General features: G+C 32.4%; 1 protein-coding gene across 5 annotated transcripts; it reads left to right on the plus strand.

Annotated features, from left to right (window-relative positions):
* Window positions 1-1,754: 1,754 nt before the first annotated feature.
* Window positions 1,755-17,110, plus strand: LOC109182067 (aluminum-activated malate transporter 8-like). Of its 5 annotated transcripts, none has more exons than XM_019332098.1 (5): window positions 1,755-2,022; window positions 2,134-2,274; window positions 2,706-2,978; window positions 3,108-3,223; window positions 16,397-17,110. In XM_019332098.1, exons 1-5 carry the CDS (start codon window positions 1,782-1,784, stop codon window positions 17,087-17,089), a joined length of 1,464 nt encoding a protein of 487 aa, XP_019187643.1. In that variant the 5' UTR covers window positions 1,755-1,781; the 3' UTR covers window positions 17,090-17,110. The 5 variants fall into 5 exon arrangements, with proteins under 5 accessions (XP_019187643.1, XP_019187638.1, XP_019187639.1 ...); XM_019332093.1 differs by lacking the exon at window positions 3,108-3,223 and adding an exon at window positions 15,809-15,930; XM_019332094.1 differs by lacking the exons at window positions 2,706-2,978; window positions 3,108-3,223 and adding exons at window positions 15,159-15,431; window positions 15,809-15,930.
* Window positions 17,111-18,429: the final 1,319 nt, after the last annotated feature.

Consider the following 18,429-nt stretch of genomic DNA (forward strand, 5'->3'; position numbering starts at 1 on the left):
ATTTTTATTTTTCCAAATTAATATGTTATATGTATGCACTATGACATCATACACACACAAAAGATCATATGAGAACAATACACAATGGCAAAAGTGCAAATTATTATAATCAATACATCTAGATTGATCAATGACGGTAAAATAATGTAAAAAATGTAGTGACATTTTTTTTATGACAATGCATTTTATTGATAATGTATCTATGTATAATTGATTTGATAGTGTACTCAAAATTTATAATAATATATTTAAGTGTGTGCACTATTAGTTATTCACGAATGAGCAATTAATTTTCAGATGTACCTAATTAAGAAAATATCATTATATTTTTCTTATTTTTTCTTTAATTTTCAATCTTTAATTAACTTAATTAGATGAAGTGTTATTCTCACTTGAACTTGAATTTAACCCTACATATATATGTGCGTGCATGTGACCTAGATAGCAAGAAAAAGGCTAAAAGGTGAAAAAAAAAATGTTGTCATTTTAAATGCATATTAATACATTATTTATTTGTTTTTTTTTTTGTTTTTTGTTTTTTTTTTGGTTTTGTTTTGTTTTTGTTTTTTTTTTTTTTTGTTTTTTGTTTTTTGTTTTTTGTTTTTTGTTTTTTTTTTTTTTGGTTTTTTGTTTAAAGCAATAGGGCATGTTGTTTTGGCATATAGGTGAAATTGGATGAACTAAACATGCCTAATTATTTTTGTACCTTATAATTATTATGTTTTTGGAAGATATTTAAATGGGTTTGAGAAGGTAAAAAGAGCAATAAAAAAAATTGATGAGCAACTAACTCAATAAAAAAAAAAAAAAAAAAAAAAAGAGCGCTTGATAAATTTATTATAAAAAATTTGCGTTGATGAACCAAAAAAAAAAGGTTAAAAATTAATTGCTAGCTAAATGGTACTCCGTATTTTTCATATATATAAAAGGGGAACCAAATGAAATTATTGCACAAGAAATATCCCAAATTAAAGCACACATGAACCACAACAGCCAAATGAAGCTGGGACAAGACCAAAAAGGTCCAAACATGTCAGAGCTTGAAACAGAAAATATTTGAACGTAAATCATATTAGAAGAGAATATTGTAACTTCGGCGACAGTACGAGAATTATGTTCAAATTAGACATATTTCTTGTGTATATTAAGTTGGCTCTGTTACAATGTAGTATCTGTTCATATACTTTCTCAATCTACTGAAACATAAAAAACCAATAACGCCTCTACTAAGAGGCAAACTCACAACCTTTCAAATGGAAGTCCAACTTAAGTACCATTAAACCACATAGTCTTGGTTGATAAAAAATGATTAATTGAGAATGTAATGATAGAATCAAATTTATAATGACTACCTAAATACAAAAATCATTTTCTAGTAAAAATAATATATTAATTATATTATTAATAGCTAGCTTGCGGCCGGCATAGGGTTTTCTATTGTCTGACGAGAGATGTTCGTAGAAAAAAGAATATGTGGCTTACCACGAAACAACGTTAACAGTACAGTGTTATTTGGGTCATCCGATAATTTGTATTGTTCTCATCAATCATCATTAAATGTAATTAAATGAAATCCACGGTCCAGTCTGCCAGACGGGCCACTTGGGAAGATATTTACTAATTACATGATTTTCAAAGTAAAATAAAATTAAAAACTGAACAAATTACAGCTCTGCCACCCTTCTGCATGCTATAAATCTGCATGCATGTGTTAATACAGTCCCAGTATCTCCTCTGATCTGATCAGGTTCATTACATTGCTTAATATTGTTCATTGATCAATGGGGATTGACTCATCACCATCTCTTCTGAGCAAAATGAAAGATAAGGTAGTGGAGATGGCCAAGAATGTAAAGAAAATTGGGAAGGACGATCCCAGAAGAATCATGCATTGTGCTAAAGTGGGAATAGCTCTTACCCTCAACTCTTTGCTCTACTATTACAATCCACTTTATGATGATTTTGGACAATCTGGAATCTGGGCTCTTTTGACTGTCATCCTCGTCTTCGAATTCACTGTTGGTGAGTTTAGTTATCGTATAAGAGAAATCTGCAGCCACTACCTGTTGGCCTGTTTTGTTTTTAGCTTCAGAAATATGATTCTTGAATTGGTTTTTCTTTGTATGTTTTTAGGTGCCACATTATCCAAATCCTTGAACAGGAGCTTTGCTACACTCTTAGCAGGTGCTATGGGTGTTGGAGCTAAGTATTTGGCTGACCTTTCTGGCGACAAAGCCGAGCCTGTGGTTCTTGGTTTACTTGTTTTCATCCTAGGTACAGCCTGACTATTTTGTTTCATCCTAGGAGTTTAATTAGTTGTTCATTTTTGAAGTTTGACACCACTAGTAGTACAATAAAGATGGGAAGACAATTGACTGACATATGATAATGTTTTTGTCGGGTAATGAGGAAACCCGCACTTATTATTTGAATGTGTGCATATTCGAGTATACTAGGTATAGTATGTCCTATTCTGTTATCATAGTCATTAAAAGATCATAATTAAGATGATAAATAACCTTAGATTGACAGGTTCAAACTAAGAAGGCTGACCTGCTCCCGTTAGAAGTCGATTTTGTAACCTTGTGATTACTATGTTACCGATTTGACCCATGTACAACTTGAACTAGGTTATATGGTGTATAATTGTACCCAATAGAAGAGTAATATGATTAATATATTCAACTTTACATGCATATATGCAGCTGCCACATCAACATTCATAAGATTTATTCCTGGTATCAAGAGAAAGTATGACTATGGAGTGATGATATTCATCCTCACCTTCAGTCTGGTAACGGTCTCCGGCTACCGGACGGAGCAGATTATACAGTATGCACATCAACGGCTGTCAATGGTGGCCATCGGAGGCGTAACATGCATACTCATTTCCGTGCTTGTATGCCCTGTATGGGCCGGAGAAGATCTTCAGAACCTCATTGCTACAAATATTGAAAAGCTTGGAAAATCCTTAGAAGGTTAATTACCTAAACATATATATATATATATATATATATATATATATATATATGCTAATTAAAATCTTCAATTTTATGTTTATTTAATATCATAATATATTGTGTCTGATTTGTGGTCTGACTTCTCAGGCTTTGGAAGTGCTTATTTTAGGGTTCTTGAAAGTGAAGGAGATGGCAATGGAATGACGGCATTTCCTCAAGACTATAAATCTGCATTCAATTCTAAAGCCTCTGAAGATTCTTTGGTGAGAAATCGATCATAAAATGCACAATCGTAATTATAAAAATGTACCACCCTGTTTAATTAATTAATACGAGTATTAAATATGCATGCAGGCACTTTTTGCATGGTGGGAATTTGGTCATGGCGAGTTCAAGTTTCGTCATCCATGGGAGCAATACTTGAAAGTTGGAGGTCTTTCCAGGGAATGTGCTTCCCATCTTCAAGCTCTCTGCAGCTACTTAAACACAGACAATAATGATCAGGCGACATTGTTAAGTTTTAAGAGCAAGATTGAAGAGCCATGCACAAGAATGTGCTTGGAATCGAGCCAGGCTTTGAAAGTTATATCATTAGCCATGAAAACCATGACGCATCCGTCGCCGGCAATCCAAAACCACCTGCGAAACTCCAGAGCCGCCATTGCTGATCTCGAAGTCCTGTTCCGAAGCTCGTCGTTGCCGACGGAGCAGCTCTTCGACATCATACCGTGTGCTGCGGTTACGTCTATACTGATCGACATCGTCGACTGCGTCGATAAGATCTCGAAATCCGTCGACGAGCTGTCGGAAAAAGCGGGTTTCAAGAAACCAAAGGTGAAATCTTCCCCGCCGCCGCCGCAACAGTTGCTCCACCGCGGAACTGTGACACCCGTTAATGAAGAGAACAAGGTTGAAGTGGTGGCTATTACAATAGATTACACGAATCAAGATTCGTCGGAATAATTTGACACTTTGTTAGCAGTTAGCACCACCGATAGGAGACAGAAAAAAAAATTAAAAAAAAATCCCAAGAATTAATCATAGTTCTTTCAATGAGTATGTTTTTTTTTTTTTTTTTTTGAATGCTACTAGCTCTATTAGATTGTAGTATCTGTTCATATACTTTCTTAACCTACTGAAACACAAAGAGCCAATAACGCCTCCACTGAGGCTCGAACTTACAACCTTCCAAATGGAAGTCCCACCCGGATACCATTAGACCACATAGTCCTGGTCTTTCAATGAGTATGTAATTTGCTAACATATAATTAATATTTATACATAATTTAGAAAAAAAAGCATTTAGAAATATATATTTATAGCGTATTACTTTTTAAGTATAAAATTAACATGCAATGAGTGATTAGTATAAAATCATCCTCTCGCGCGCGCACACACACACACACAAACACACACACACATATATATATATATATATATATATATATATATATATATATATATATATATATATATATATATATATATATATATATATATATATATAGGGACGCACTCAGGTGCGAATAAGTGCCCAGGAAGGAAATGTGAACGAATCAGCGCGTGACACGTGTCCAGATCTAATAACTTAAAAAAAAAAATGCGGTGGCATTTTCGTAAATAATTGAACATCGAAGTGCAAGTAAAATCTCTTATAAGTGCACCTATTTTCACCTATAAGTGCATGTAATTTTGCCTTGTTGGCATTTACTTTCCGCAACCATTCATGCACCTGGGTGTGCTTATAACTATATGTGCAACTATTTATAACTATAGGTGCAACTACTTATAACTATATGTGCACCTACTTTCACCTATAAGTGCATGTAATTTTGTCTTGTTAACATTCATTGATCTGAGTTCAGCGGGTAGTAATACTCCTGAAAACCACTCGCAAACATTCATACACCTAGATGCAACTACTTATACCTATGTGTGCAACTACTTAGAACTATAGGTGCAACTACTTAGAACTATAAGTGCAACTAAGTATTGATGCTCAGTGTAAATTTTTACTTGCACCTATAATACATTTTACATGCACTTGTAATACATTTTACTTGCACTTCGATGTTCAATTATTTACAAAAATGCCACCGCGTTTTTTAAAAAAATCAGTGTTTCTCATCCATTAGATCTGGACACGTGGACGAACAGAATCCATTCTTATTTCGCGCCTAGGCAAGCCATTCGCACCCGAGTGCAACTCTATATATATATATATATATATATATATATATATATATATATATATATATATATATATATATATATATATATTAATAATAGCAAGTCTCTCAAAGTGAAGGGTCTGGGCTCTTTGTGAGCAGTAAGTAAAGATTTAGCTTCAGTATTTAACTGAGTTATCATGATTTACATCTTCCCAAATGCTCTGTCGGATTGATGGGAAGAATATTAATAATAGCAAGCGAGCCTTTATTAGTTAAACATGTGGTCTACATACTAAACATAACTGAAAACACAATTAACTTTTCTAGTAGACAATTAATTCAAATCACCTAGCTTAACAACTTTCAAATTTTAATTAATTTTTAACTTTTGACTAAATTTTCATTTAAATACGAAAAATGCACTAATAATATTAAATTATTAATAGCAATACCAAGGATTTTGTGGTCCATGGTATCCGGTTGCTCTTATAAGTGGGAGGTAATAGGTTCAAGCCTGGATAGAGGCGTTTAGTAGTTGTATTTTCAAGTTTTTATAAGAATATATCTCTGAGCTCGTTAGGGTGGTATGCTTTTCTCTTCTATTTTATTTATTTATTTTCTTAGTATAGGAGTTTTATCCTCTTGTGAGGTGGTTCTTTGTGTTCACCAGATATCAATTTTCTCAACTAAAGGATCGATGAATCATTATAACTACTTAACTCCTCCATAATTATATTCCTGTAGAGCCAAGGTGTGGGAGCCTACGTGCTAGTTTATTGCTAGTGGATAGCTACCTAAGCTAGTACGATTCAATTCAAGTTGCCATGCATGACACGCCCAACGTTGTTGTCCAAACCGTTATTAGTCCTCCGATGTTGTCAACAGATCCATATGGAACCATGCATTTCCCTTTGACTTCATCGAATTGCTAGCTTCTCCTTAAGCCAAGACCCTAACTCCACCACAAAAGTTAGCTCATGAGTGGAGGTTTAGCCCCAACTTAAGTACCACTCCACAATCTCTTGTGGAGCCTATGTGAGATGCCGACGTCCGTGGCGGCTTACTCTAGATGGTTCACACTCCAAACTCTTCTCGGCACCAGGTAGCCCTTTTCTAGGTCGCAGGCCGCCCCCTCCGCTAGGCCGGCACTGGATGAGTGGAGGGCTTCACTCTGGATAGCTTTCACTCCAAACTCTGGCCTCTCAATGAAAGCACCAATTGATACGGTACTCAAGCCAAGACCCTAACTCCACCACAAAAGCTAGTTCATGAGTGGAGGTTTAGCCCCAACTTAAGTACCACTCCACAATCTCTTGTGGAGCCGATGTTGGATCGTATCATATACCCTATTAGTTTTGAATCCACATTAATAACTATAACCGCTTATTAATGTTTACCCTTAACGTGTCTCAAGTAATTAACATGTTGACATGCATGTTAAGAACCCATTAAAATATATTCTTCCCAAAAAGATTAATATGTTCATCAAAAGTATTATATTTTCTCTTATAAGTAATGTTACACTTATAAAGGGAAATGTAATACTTTTTTATCAAAATATAAAAAGTATTACATTTTTTCTCAAAAGTATTACATTTTCTCATATAAGTAATAAATATTTTATTTTTGTTAGTAATAAGTATTACATTTCATATCGACCTGACCCTTCTCACGGATAAAGATCCATGAACGGTCTCCCACAAGTTTAATTTTTGCTTAATAAGTCATGTCCGTATTTACTCAACCTTATCATATTCGTATTGTTATCATGTCAACTTGTTAACGAACCCATTTACATAAACTATCAATCTAATCTAACGCTAACAATATTTGTTTCATATTAAATAAAAAATTAATGATTTGTTTTTGACTTTTTGTTCATTAACCTTTTGACTTTTTTAAAAAGTCCACTGTAAAGTTCGTACTATGATAAAGATATTGTTCATTTGTTCTTATATATGGAACTTCCAATCTTAATAGGTGTAATATGCTATATAACATCACTCATCCCCACTAGTCGTCCCACTTGACCTGTTTTTTCCTTATTTTATAATTTTATTTTATTTTTTTATTAATACGTTAAACTTCAACTTAACTAAACTAATTCTAAATTCTCAAAATCTCTTATCAAAGACCGGTGCTAGAATAGGTAAATCGTAAATATATGTATAATTGACAAATCATTTGTATTTTATATACGTTAACTTCATAAATTCACATCAAAGTCTCTTATTTTTACTTTGTTCCAAATCTATAAAATGATAAAAACCAACTTTATATATATATATATATATATATATATATATATATATATATATATATATATATATATATATTATATTGTATTAATTTTAATTATAGAACTAACATAACATACATTGTGTGGTTAGTAGTTAAAATCATCACATATTAATATCAATGCATTATTAGTTAAACATGTCTTCTACATAACCGATAACACAATTAACTTTTTTAATAGATAGTTAACTTTTTTTTAGTACTACTGACTCTGTTACAATATAGTATCTGTTCATAACTATATTTTCTCAACCTAGTGAATCACAAATAGTCAATACTATCCCTACTAGGAATTGAATCCATGACCTCCTAACTCAAATAATCCAACTTAACAACTTTTGTATTTTAACTAGTATTTAACTTTTGACTAATTTTTTAGTTAAATATGTCAAGCCTGCTAATAATATCAAATTATTAACCCATCTTATGTGTGCTACGTTCTAGTTTATTACGTACTACTGGGTGGCTACCTAAGCTAGTACAATTCAAGTTGCCATCACACGCTCAACATCATTGTCCACCAAAATTTGATTCCGTGACATTTCTTCAGAGAGAGCTACAGAGGTGATAACTGAGTACAAGATGTTTGACATATTTTCCTTTAACTTGATCTACTAGTCTATCAATATGTATATTATCAGTATATGCAACAATTTAATGTTGGCCATAATCAAATTTTATTTGAATTTTATGGTTAATTATTTATTTTTAGCGTAGATAAAAATAAAAATAGTTTTCATAAGCCTTAAAATTTGGATGAATAATGAGTAAAAGGGTTGCGGGCCTTGATTGTAATTAAGCAAATTAACATGTAATTTGCTCATAATATAGGCGTAGTAAGTCTTTCTTACTAACCTCCAGTCATACTATTATGGTGAACGTTTTTTGAAAATTTGGACTGCTGCTGAGAGTTAGTGATGGGCGAAAGCTTGAAAGATTGAATCTAACATTTTGTCATTAATATGTAGTGTTGATTACTATGAAATTATAAAGAAATAAAGTCGCATCTTTACTACTCCGTATTAATAATAACTTTTAGCGTAATTAGTATAAACTAACAGCTCACACTATAGGTAAACCAATAAACTAACAGCTCACACTATAATAACTTTTTTTTTTCTTTAAGCGTAGTAGTAAGTTTTTTTTTTTTTTTTTTTTTTTTTTTTTTTCACCAAACTCTTAACCTAAAGGCTTAGTTAGGCTTATACACCACTTAATTCTTAATATATAATTATAATATATTAGAAAAATGTTGCATTAATATAATGTCATACTTAATTATCCGGTGATCCTTAATTAAAGATTATAGGAAATACTATGTTTTTTTTATCTCAATCATATGTCAATAATTAACTCATTATCTGTGAATTATTCATGTCTATACACTATGCTCTCAAGTGTTTCAAGGATGACAAAATTTTCCCTCTCCTTTATTGCATCCATTTGCACATTAACCATATTTATTTCATATTAAAATCATAAATTAATGATTTTTTTGTTCAGTACATTTTTTTAAAAAGTCCACTATAAAGTACGTACTACAATAAGATATTGTTCTTAACTTTTTAATGAACATCCCATCTTATAAGTGTAATATGCTAACATCATTTCCTCCTAAGTTCCAACTGCGGACTGCCGCCCATACTTGACCATAATGTTATTGGTCAAATGATTAAATTCACACATTTATTTTCCTAATATGAATTCTTCATTCTCATTTCGATTCTTAATTGCAGTGCAGATTGAAGATGCACATTTACCCTTCCAGTGCTTTGACTAATGAATTGTTGTAAAAGATGGATTCATATAGTTCTAGAAAGGTTTAAAAAAAGAAAAGAAAAAGAAGGTAGATATATAGATCTTAGCACTAATTGCATGAGGATGAGAGTTAAGTTAATTTATGACTTGTTTTTAACATGTTTCTAATTTAAATCGTGTGGAAAATATATACTCCGTATATGCAAATATATACTCCGTATATGCTTATATTGTTGGGCGGATACCGATTATTACTCATGTATAATGAAATAAAATTATGTCGTTGTTATTAATTATAGCTTTTGACATAATAATAGAGTAGATCATGGGTTAACATGCGGTCTTAGATGGGAGGAGATTCTTGGGCTAGTTTTTGGTATAGTGAAAAACGTTGAATACATAGGAGATTTGGGTCAGACTCTTGAGTAGTTTAACTATATAGACTCTCATATTTTGCTTTCTAAATCAAACTTTCGGATCTGGTAAACATTAATGAGTAATCTTATGAGAATTTTTATTTGAAAATAATTCATATACAGGAAAAAAGTAGAAAAATTAATTTTCTCAAATTATGCAATCGTTATATTGTGGACCCTAGTCTAATACACATAATTTATATTATAATGTGAAGAATTCATGTTCATAATACAGATACACAAACACGATATAATGGACATGAATTCTGTGCATTATGAACATGAATTCTGTGTCGATCGAGCCCCCACCCTACTGCTAGAAACAAGTATACTTTTTCTTTTCTTTTCTTCTATTTTTTCAATGTTGAAAAATCACATATTTACATTCACTTTTTTTGAATAAATGCCATGATGGCTCCTTTCAAAAAAAAAAAAAAACATTCATTTTTTTTTTTTGGGGGTTAATGAGGGAAATATATATGCTATCACTACCCGAGTATGTGTACTGGATAAACCTTGATATTGTGAAATAGCTTGCAAAATGCAAATCATACAAGTAGATAAATTAAACTAAAAAGATTATGTATAATATATCTAACAAGAAAACGTTCATAGAAATTGAACGCATAACTTTCAAGTACGAAAATAGCACATTTGCACTTAATTGAAAAATAGGATGTTAATGGGTTTAAACATGGGATGGGCTTAACTTAGGGTGAAATTTACCCATCCTTCATTTAAAAATTAGATGGGCTACGTATTACACAACATATCATGGTACGAAAAAGCCCACTCATTCCATCATGGCAAATTATATCGTGCACAAGGAAATTGTGCGCCCAAACTAAAATGATATCATTTTGTATTTGTTTTTTTTTTTTTTTTTATAGAAAATTTGTTTTCCGTTTCTGTCGTTAATTTCTAAATAAAAAATCTCATATTTCGAATATATAGAATTGTATAGTAGAATACACATAAATTCATAACATAATACACATAATCTAACATAATACATAATACATGGAAGGTTTATTGAACTCTTAACATAATACACATAAACTCTTAACATAATACACATAAAATCTTAACATAAAAAAAAACGACATCGTTTTGTGCAGGGCGCACAATGCGTTGTGTTCCTTGGTGCACGATATTACGATTGTTCAATCACAACAAGTAATGCAAATACATATAACGACTCTGTTTGACAGAGCTTATTTAGGAGCTTATAACTTATTTTAAGCTACTAATAAGCTATAAGCTCTGTTTGGTAATGTTCCTAAAATAAGCTCGTAGCTCAGGTAGCGTTTCAATTTCAATACTAAAAATACACAATTTATACATCGTTTAGGACCAGGGTCCGGAATAGGATAAACCAATGTCGCTTCTAGTTATGTGCAATTTTAGTTTTTGACATCTTTTGTTATGGCAATCAATAGTTTTTTAGAGTTTGCTCATATTCTTGTCATAAATGCACAAAATGGGAGCAACATGAGAATTTAGAAGACACCAAACATATATACGTGTAACTATTTAACGTTTTTTTATTATTATTATTATTATTTTTTACTTGAATCATCAAAACCCATGTTATCGTGATGTAAAATTAGAGGTAATATTTGCCTGGAAAATGCTAAATGTATTCTATTTTTTACTCTCAACTTGTACTCCTTCTCACAAATTCTTGATATAGGCATATTTCCTGAGAATCACATGATGAAAACATCCGATCTTTATTTATCATGTCATGAAGTAAAAGTAAGGAAGTAGAATTTGAGAGTACATTTAATAAAAACTCTATTTGCCTTAACCAAAAAAACAAAAAAAAAAAAAAAAAAAACAAAAAAACAAAAAGAAAAACAATTAACCTATTAACGTATATAGCGTGTAGGTAAAGGTAATCTTTTTAAGGCAATAAAGTATAAAGTATATAATATACAAATGTGTACGTACACTTATATAAAAAAAAAAAAAAAAAAAAAAAAAAAAAAAAAAGGTACAACCTACATAACAGTTGAAAATCAGTCGTGAATATGTGGCTGGAGATATATGTCAACTATTTTAGATGTACATTGCCTATTTGCCTATATGGGATGTCAACTATTTTAGTCATATATAACACAAGGACACTATGCAACTTAATTAACATATTAAATTGTGGTGTACATTCAAAAGCCAATTTTGTCTTGCATATCCATTAAATATAAAAATGTATACACTTAAAAGTTATATAATTAAAAAAAAAAATACACCGTATTGAATAATCATGAATATATGGGGATGCAAGCTTTATTTGACCCGCATAATATATTTTGATAACTTATAGCTTAGTTCAACTTAAAAATAAGGTATATAATGGAGAATTGTGGCCTAGGCTAGATCCTGGAGTCAATTGGTCTAGAAAGTGGGGGTGAGGAAACTAAAGGACCATCCTAATATGGATTCAATGAAGGTCTAAAGTTTAGGGGATGATGTGCAAAGATTGCATGGTATGAATTTAATTAATGAGTAAATATTATGTGGTTAAGATTCAAAGGTGGGGTTACAGATTAAATTAAGGAGTAAGGTTTAATGATTTAAAGTTTGAAAAATTAAAGAGAGTGCATGGATAGAACCTGTTAATCGAGGGGGAGGGGGAGGGGGGGGGGGGGTTTAAACGTACTCAAGATCTAGAGGGAGTACAAACTAGAACCAACTGGAGGGAGGTATACAGTATAGACTCAAGATTCGGAGGGAACACGAACCTAAGACCCGAAAGGGGTATAGATGCAGGAGTTTAAATATAGGACTCGGGAGGAATATAAACCTAGGGCTTGGAGTGCGGTAAAGACTTAGACCTAGAGTGGAGGCTAGATGACGCAAGATTGTTTGGGGGTGGGTGCCCCACGTGTGTTACGTTATTCGCACATTGCCCCGTACTTCAATTATGACTTAAACTTTGACTTTAAATTCTTAATTAACTTAAAATTTTCAATATTTTTTTTTTAATCTGATATGAGTAATAGATCCGTCATTCATCAAATATTACCCAACTCATCCATGTCAACCTTATGACAAAATTTGGGTGTTGAATTAATCAATTACAATGTAAAATCTCAAAAGAGATAAAATACATGTGTTATTATGGAGCTCTGAAAGAATAATAAACTATCCTCAAATAGTCAAATCTTAAATTGGATTCAATCAATGTGACACTTTAATTTATTAAAGGATTTGTTGATTTCAACAACATCAATTTTACAAAATTTTATTTAGTTCTAGAATAAGATTAGCCAAAAGAATCACATTGCAACTCCATCGAACAATCCAAAGCAAATAAATTTTATACTATCCGTACTATTTTACATGAGTTATGATTTACTAAAATTATTTACAATTTAATTTTTTAAAATTTAATTTGAAATTAGGTAATAAAATTTATATATTTAAAAGTTTTATTAAAATTATTGAGCATGCATTATTATTATTATATATATGTTTAAATGAGAACATTTTTTCATATAAAATTACGAATTAATCTTAATACACCTATTTACCTTGCATTGATAAACAGCTAGAAAATAAGAAACATATAGTGACTTTGTTTGTAAAATTATGAGAGCATCTACATCAGTTTGATTTTTGCATAACATTTAAGAAGTTAAGTAGTAGAGAGATGATGGAGGAAAAGATGAAAAAAGAGGGGAAAATAAGAGGAAAAAGCTGATATGACGCAAAAGAAAAAAAAAAAAAAGCATTTAATGCGCCTGCTGGCATTTGCACTACACGCACCCGACCTGTATGTGCACGAAATTAAACGCCATTTTCTCTTATTTTTCTCTCTCCTGAGGACCCACAACAAATCAATAACTTGCAGTAAAATAAAATGCATTCTCTACTTCTTATCTATCCTTCATCACCTCATGTTGGACCAACAAAAAATTAAGAAAAAACTATAGATGGAAATGCTTTTATAATACATTGAGAAACGATTGATAATGCATAACTAAGAGCATTCACAATATAATATATGTGTTTTTTTATTGCCAAATATGAGAGATGGAAGGGGAGAGTGGAAGAAAAAGAAAAAAAATTGCCGTTTGGGAATAAGCAAAGCTCACAAACAAAACTATCTTTTTGCAATATATCCTCTCTCATCTCTCATCTCTCATCTCTCATACTCTCTCTTTCTTCCACCTTATTATCCAAAAAGCCTGAAAATCCCAATTTGTATCATTGTTAAGGATGTTCAAATAGTGCACACACTTGAGTACACTATTATAGATCTCGAGTGCACAGTAAGTATCTGCAAATGCACTATCAAATTATTCCAATTACATACACCGTAATAGTTACGATAATATCATCACATTTTTCTTCCACTTTTGATCATCTTAATGGACAGATGATATTGTATTAGTCCAAAATCATATATCTCAAAACAACTTAATCCATATTACCACATTATTGATTATTGGTTGGGGTTATCTTTTAATTAACTTCCACCATTATATAATATTTACAACTTATTAAATCACACCTTCCTCTTATTAGTAATAATAATATTATATTAGTAACAGCTTGTAGTATTTTGGCTTTCCTATTGTCTGAAGTAGGAAAAAGCTGCATATGAGGTTTGCCATGGGACGACAACATTGATTATGTAGCATCATCAGAAATGTTGAGTGACACAATTTGCATTATTTTTCATTAATTATATGTAATTAATTAACTAAATGAAATCCTATACTAGGTCCTGTCAGCCACTTGGAAATTAAGATATATAGATATATATTATCATATTTTTAAGTTCAAATTAGTGAAATTACCTCTCTACCACCCTTATGCAAACTATAAATTATGTAGTTGGTGAGGCTGCATTTGCATGCATGTGTTACAACACATACATATATAGTCTATCATCTCCTCTGAGTTATTCATTGTATTGCTTAAAAAAGTTCATTGATCAATGGGGATTGATTCATCATCTGTTCTGGGGAAAATGAAGGATAAGGTGGTGGAGATGGCCAAGAATGCAGAGAAAATTGGGAGGGACGACCCGAGAAGAATCGTGCATTCGGGTAAAGTGGGAGTAGCTCTTACACTCAACTCTTTGTTTTACTATTATGATCCTCTCTATGAAGGGTTTGGGCAATCTGGAATCTGGGCTCTTTTGACTGTTGTCTTCGTCTTCGAATTCACTGTTGGTCAGTTTCATTTGTTGTTTAATTTCAACCTTCATTCCTATAAGGTTGGGAAACAAACATATTATAATTCTTGGTTTAATTTGTCTTAGGTGCCACCTTATCCAAAGGCCTGAACACGGCTTTTGCTACTCTCTTAGCAGGTGCCATGGGTGTTGGAGCTAAGTATTTGGGTGACCTTTGTGGCGACAAAGGCGAGCCTGTCGTTCTTGGAATCCTTGTTTTCGTCCTAGGTACTGTCTGATCTCACAATTTATATTATATTAACTAATGGTTGAGAAAGTCTAACTTTGTTAGTTATTAAGATAGATCATTAATTGTCAGTACCTAAGTCTGACTTTGTTAATTAATGACCATTTGGTTTCCATGCAGGTGCTATATTAACATTTACCAGATTTATTCCGGGTATCAAGACCAAGTATGACTATGGAGTTGTCATATTCATCCTCACCTTCAGTATGGTAACGGTCTCCGGCTACCGGACGGAGCAGATTATACAGTTTGCTCATCGACGGCTGTCCACGGTGGCCATCGGTGGCGTCACATGTATACTCATTTCCATATTTGTATTCCCTGCATGGGCCGGAGAAGATCTTCAGAACCTTATCGCTCTAAATATCGAAAAGCTTGGAAGGTCCTTAGAAGGTTAATTACCTAAACACTACCTGAGTGTGGTACTTAGTAAATTAAAACTAGCTTTGTGATCCTAAACTATAAAAGAACTGATAAATCATGCCAAGCTAATCTGTCCATAATTAACTGACTTAAGTAAAAAAAAACCAATAACTCACTCTTATTAGGAGTCAAATTTGAATACAAGTCACCATTTTTTTTTAATTAAACTACAAGGTATCCTGAATATGTCGTAACACTATAGTATCATACTCAGATTAATTCATGTTAGCACCAAGCCCATAGTATCATACTCAGATTAATTCATGTTAGCACCAAGCCCACTCAATTAAGTAGCAAGTCACCAATTTGTATGTGTATTTATTATGGTTAGTTTGACTTCTTGTCAGGTTTTGGAAGTGCATATTTTAGGCTTCCTGAAGCTGAAGGTGAAGACAGTGGGTGTTCAAAAGCATTATTTCCACAAGACTATAAATCTGCATTCAATTCTAAAGCCTATGAAAATTCTTTGGTAAGAAATGCAAACACATATATATAATAGGAGTAACTTCTATAGACACACTGCTGGAAATTATGGAATTTCCGACCACCTGAAAGTGATTTTAAATAAGTTGAAAGCAAAAAGTGGTGGTCGGAAATAGCAACAAAGGTTTTTCCAGATACCAAAAGTGGTCGGAACAAGGCTATTGACTTGATTTAAGATCACTTTTAGGTGGTCGGAAATTCCATAATTTCCAACAGTGACAATTGATTTGACAATTATAAGATTTCAAGTTGTTATGTAGAATTCTCTATAAAATTAGAATGTTAGCCAATTAGCTATAAGCAACCTGCTATGCTGGTTTATCTTGTAACAAGACAAGATTTATCAGAACATACTTTCAAATAGGGATGGCGAGTTTTATTATGAATCCTATTACACAGTATAGGACCTATATATCTATAGGTACATACTAATTATTATATTGAATATGCAGGCAACTTGTGCAGGGTGGGAATTTGGTCATGGCGAGTTCAAATTTGGTCATCCATGGGAGCAATACTTGAAAGTTGGAGGTCTTGCCAGGGAATGTGCTTCCCATCTTCAAGCACTCTGCGGTTACCTGAACGCCGCCGCCGACGATGATCGGAAAATGCAGACATTATTAAGCTTCAAGAGCAAAATTCAAGGGCCATGCACAAGAATGTGCTCGGAATCTAGCCAAGCTCTGAGAGATATATCTTCAGCCATGAAAACCATGGCGCAGCCGTCGCCGGAGATCCAAGACCACCTACGAAACTCCCGAGCAGCCATTAATGATCTGGAGGTCGTGTTTGGGAGCTCGTCATTGTCGACGACGGAGATGCTCTTCGAGATCATACCTTGCGCTGCGGTTACGTCTATACTGATCGACATTGTTAATTGCGTGGATAAGATCTCGAAATCCGTCGACGAGCTCTCGGAAAAAGCTGGTTTCAAGAAACCAAAGGCGAAATCTCCTGAGGCGGCGGAGCAACCACCGCAACAACAATTGCTCCACCGCGGAATTGTGACGCCTGTTAATGAAGATTCCCCGGAGGCTGTTACAATAGATGAAACGCCTCAAGATTCCCCGGAATTTGATAATTTGCAAGGAGCGACACATGAACAAAAATCCCAAGAATTAATTACAGATGTAAAGACAGGGTAAAACTTGTTTAATTTTACTGTCACTAAATAACTACTGTATATAATATATATTCTGGCCACCTATGTGTGATACTTATTGTTAAAATTAAATTTTTATGTCAAAAATTAGAATAGTAGCCAAGGGTTGTGAGTTGTGACAACTTTAAAATGTGTGTGTATATATATGGGCTATGGATCCGGTGAGAACACTTTCATAGTAGAGAAATAAGAACCAATTTTCGTTTTATATCCGTAAAAATTCAACGGATCTGATCAATTTTTTTTTTTTTTTTAAAAAGCGCGGTAACAGTTTCGTAATTATCTTCAACTCCACTGTGCAAACTGTAACACTTAGCAATCTTCAACAACTAAATATGCAAACCTGGTAAATTCTATAAAATCAACGAAAAAGCTAAATTTTAAATCTAAATTGTAAATGTTAGATCTTAAACAGTAAAAAGTGAACGACTGAACCAAATAAAATAAAAAAACTCAGTCATAAAACTCTAAATTTGAACCTTAATTTCAATGTACTTTGGCATTTTTGCAAGTGCAAACTTTTAATACTAAATATGCAAAATGTTAACACTAAATGTACAAAACGTTAATACTAAATGTGTCATTGCGTTTGCATAGTAAAGTTTGTGATAATTAAGAAACTGTCACTGCGTTTTTTTTAAATCTGATCTGGTGCGCTCAAATTTTCCAAATGTAAGGTTGTGATTAGTTCTTAGTTTTCTCCTACAAACTTGTTCTCATTTGATCCGTTATAATCAAACTTGATCATGTACAAGAATCATTCTTCATTACTCAATTATTCTTTACAAGAGCATACACAATTAGCTTTTCTAGTAGGTCAAGATAAGTGGTCCTGTTTGGTAACATAGTTAACTTATCAGTCAATTTTGGTTCATTTGACCACTATTAATTGTTTGAATTGGTTAAACAATCAATATTAATGTTTGATTAATTTGCTTTTTGTAATAACTTATTGCTTCAAAATGTTAAAATTCGATCAACTTTTTCAATAAGTTTTTTGAAAAAGTAATTTTTCATATAATCAACTATCAGCTAACAATTAACTTACCAAACATTTTTTTACAATCAAATAATGTTATCAACTAATCAAATCCATTAATTCAATCAGCTAACAACTATTTACCAAACATCTAAAATCAAATTATTAACACAGCTTAGGGGGGTTCATAATTGATAATCCACTAAGGAATATATTAGCTAATAATTAGCTAATAATTGATTAAAACTGGGTAGCTAGCTAGTAGAATACAAGTTGCTAAAAATATCCCAACATTGTTGCCCAAACCATAATTCGTACGATGTTGTGGGCAGACCATAGCCATG

The sequence above is a fragment of the Ipomoea nil genome, unplaced genomic scaffold (assembly GCF_001879475.1).
Source record: "Ipomoea nil cultivar Tokyo-kokei standard unplaced genomic scaffold, Asagao_1.1 scaffold1043, whole genome shotgun sequence".
Lineage (NCBI taxonomy): Eukaryota > Viridiplantae > Streptophyta > Magnoliopsida > Solanales > Convolvulaceae > Ipomoea > Ipomoea nil.